Raw genomic sequence first — 3,564 nt, forward strand, 5'->3', positions numbered from 1 at the left:
TTGTATTGCAAATACAAAAAAGTATATAATACAAATTGGATTGACTAAATTTAGACACGTGAATGGATTATTTTGGTGCTGTTAGACAAATACTTTTAATCTACTGTAATTGTTCAACATAATTAAGAAAGCTTGTTACTTTACCACACTAGACCATTATACCACTGTCCCATGTGGTTACAGACACAGTTGCTGATCTCTTAAAATTTGAACTGCTACTTTTCACATTGCAAACTACAGATAATGGAAAGCACAAGCCGAATGCCTGCACTGGTTGTCTGATTCAAAACTTTGATATTTTCAAGAAAGACTGAAAATGACTCTAGAGATTATTATCTTCTCTTTCGGCTTAGTAAATGTATATTTCTCCTTATGTAAAATACTGGTACGTTCATTTTGTACAACTCCTACTTCTCACTTTTTCTTACTGCATTTGAACTGTGATACTTATTCAGCAGTCTTCACACTGTAAACCAAATGCTTTTAGTAATGCTAACCTTCTAATGTAAACCATGCACTTTTTACTCTTAAATTGAATTTTCAGTCAATGATAGAGATATGTTGTCAGTCTTGTTTCTCTGTCATAAATCACTAATTAAGATGAGAACATTTTATTTATATTACAAATGACAAGTAGATGTACATTTTTTTTTATTGCCCTGAGCCTCCCCATAACCTGCATCAAAGTTTACAAGCAAATTAATGGAATTAGTGGTAGTATAAACAAAGTATTAACAACATGTAATAGCTCAGAAAAAAAATTATCATGCAATGTTACCTTGGCCATACTTGGCCAAAGGTGTGACTGATATTTTTTAACAATTAGTTGAACAATAAACAATATCACAAGATAAAAAACAACACATACAGCTGCATAGCTACATTTGGGTGTATACTATAAAATCACATGAATTATTAAATATTATTAAATAATCACTAGTTATAGCCATGCAAACACTATGAGCATACATATCAGAATTTGAGTATTTACTTACTATTTAATACTTTTTACAAAATATAGATCAGTCAGGCAAATAATTCATTTTGGCTGATTGATTTTGAGATGTTTAAGATTGGGGCCACGGATATAGTTAAAATATTCCTTATGTTTAAGGCAAATGTAAAATTGGGGGGGTTGGGGTTCAGCTTCAGAAATTGATAGCTTATGGAAGCTAAATATTTATTTATTTATTTACAATGTTGGCATATTTGTCAAGACTGTTTTATGTGGAAGGGTCTGAGTTTAATGGAAAAAAATGATATCAATTATTACTCGTATGAAGTGCAATTAATGAAGAACTATGATTTTTTTCCCCAATTCCTCTCGAAGTGCTGTGATCAGCACCATTAACTATAACGTTCAATGGAAAATGCTCCGGAGTCGTTGGAGAACTTCTCATCAGTTTTGATTGAATGCTGGCTGTGGTCTCTGGTCCTGTACAATGAGTTACTGCTCGGAATATGTGAATCTGATACCTACAAACAGAGCAATAGACAGACAGGCAAAGATTATTTTCATTTTCATCCTAACTAGATAGATGTAATGCTGTTGTCGACTTGCTCGCAAAATGCAAACCTCTTCAAATTTCTTGGCCTTGTATTGGTCAGCTCCTTTCAAAAAGTTCAGCAGAATGATGTCACAAAGCACTGTACCCTAACATATAAAAACAAACAAACAAAAAACATTAAGAAAAAATGACAGTTTTGTCCACTGAAATTGGTCCTCATATTCTGGTATATTCTGATATTTAATCTTCCCATTAATGTTAACAAATAAGAATTATTTTCTATTGTGAATAATTTCAGAACATGAACAATATTAAAACATTTGTATGCATCCATTAATGTCATGCCTTCATGGAAATACATGCAAATGCTTTAAAGATATTATAAGTAGAAAAAAAAAAAGAGAAAGAATTGGTGCATCTCAAAATGTACTTTAATTAATGATCAAGATGAGGATGGAGGTAAAACTGATGTCATGAAAGTTATAGTTATATAAAAAGATAAATATACAGTATATTATACAAAAGAACTGGCATGTGGTTCTCTGAGACATTACCTGGTTTCTATAAAGTGTCTCCATTATGCAAGTAAATTATGTCTATACTGATCGATCTTTCCTGAAGATCTGGGGCCAGTCAGGCGGTTTGCTCACTTCTCACTTGGGTCACATTTCAGATGATTTATCACATTTTCATTATTTGAGTTATTTCATTACATGCTTACACTGGTCAGAACTGCGGTAAAAGTGTTGTGCTTAGTAACTGGCAGGACAGACCAGGACTGTCACACACACAGTTTTTTTTCTTAGACTCTGCTACCATTTTTGCTTGAATTGACTGACATTTTAAAGTTTTTTCTAAGAATGTTGTATGGCAAAAATTTAAGTACACTGAAAAAGTGTACTTATAACTAAAAGATATATTTGAATTGGATTTGGTGAAAATAAACTGTTTAATGTTCGTGCACAGAATAGTAATGAAGACATACCACACCAACAGAGGTGAAGGCAGCAACCATGTTGATCAGAGTTGGGATCATGTCAAATTTTCCTGCCTTTAAAGAGAAGATGTAATGAGCAATTATGCTCACACTTGCATTCAAAATACACAAACATGTATATGAATATGAACTCACATCTCCATTAACCAGCACATCAAATCTGATGGCGTAGGCTTTCAGCAGAGTGCGATACTCGGTCCCGTTCTCCATTTTGAAATACTTTGCGTACCTAAGGACAAAGATTTAGACAAATAAGGATTTCAATAAGGATTATCCAACCTGCTAACTTTGAATGATTTAGTGCCTTTTTGTAATATTTTATACACTCTTAAAAAAAGGTGCATAAAAGGTTCTTCACAGCGATGCCATTTGGTTCTTTATGGAACCATTTAGAAAAAAAATGTTGTTCTATGGCATCGTGAAGCACCTTTATTTTTAAGAGTGTAGTATGGGGGCCACTCTAAAAGTTTGGTGAGCAACAACTATGAACATCAATTTTATGGAACCATTTAGAAAAAAAATGTTCTTCTATGGCATCGTGAAGCACCTTTATTTTTAAGAGTGTAGTATGGGGGCCACTCTAAAAGTTTGGTGAGCAACAACTATGAACATCAGGAATTAGGTCATATGAATGAAGTATGTGCGTTTGCTTGTGCAGTATCATTAGAGCTCTGCAGACTGCAGCATTCTTCATTCAACTTTAAAGGGTTAGTAATTGTACGAAGCTACGAGAATACATTGTGCGCAAAAGAAAACAAAATAACGACTTTATTCAACAATTTGTCTCCTCCGCATTACCCTGTAGCGCCATTTTGGAGAATATCCGCTGGACGTAAAGCAAGGTATGCTGTTCTGTGTCAGCTGCGTCACGCTGGATCTGTTTCCTACATTGTTGGGATTTGATCTGAACGGAAACAGCGTATCCGTGTGATGCAGCTGACATAGAACAGCATACGCTGTTTTCATCCAGCGGTCGAAGGTCTTATGGGTCTTACGGGTTTGAAACGACATGAGGGTGAGTAATTAATGACAGAATTTTCATTTTTGGGTGAACTATCC

The 3,564-nt window shown here is 34.2% G+C and overlaps 1 protein-coding gene across 1 annotated transcript in view; it reads right to left on the reverse strand.

The window, feature by feature from the left end:
* Positions 1–1,286: 1,286 nt before the first annotated feature.
* LOC107664541 (P2X purinoceptor 3-like) overlaps positions 1,287–3,564 on the reverse strand; it is a 16,329-nt gene continuing 14,051 nt past the window's right edge. The window contains exons 9-12 of the mRNA XM_016455129.1: positions 2,641–2,734; positions 2,494–2,559; positions 1,577–1,654; positions 1,287–1,476 (exon numbers count right to left, since the gene is read on the reverse strand). Coding sequence (XP_016310615.1) covers positions 1,348–1,476; positions 1,577–1,654; positions 2,494–2,559; positions 2,641–2,734 — 367 coding nt within the window. The 3' untranslated portion in view covers positions 1,287–1,347. The remainder of the gene's footprint in view (positions 1,477–1,576; positions 1,655–2,493; positions 2,560–2,640; positions 2,735–3,564) is intronic.

This window comes from Sinocyclocheilus anshuiensis, unplaced genomic scaffold, assembly GCF_001515605.1.
Source record: "Sinocyclocheilus anshuiensis isolate Anshui unplaced genomic scaffold, SAMN03320099.WGS_v1.1 scaffold331, whole genome shotgun sequence".
NCBI classification, from domain to species: domain Eukaryota; kingdom Metazoa; phylum Chordata; class Actinopteri; order Cypriniformes; family Cyprinidae; genus Sinocyclocheilus; species Sinocyclocheilus anshuiensis.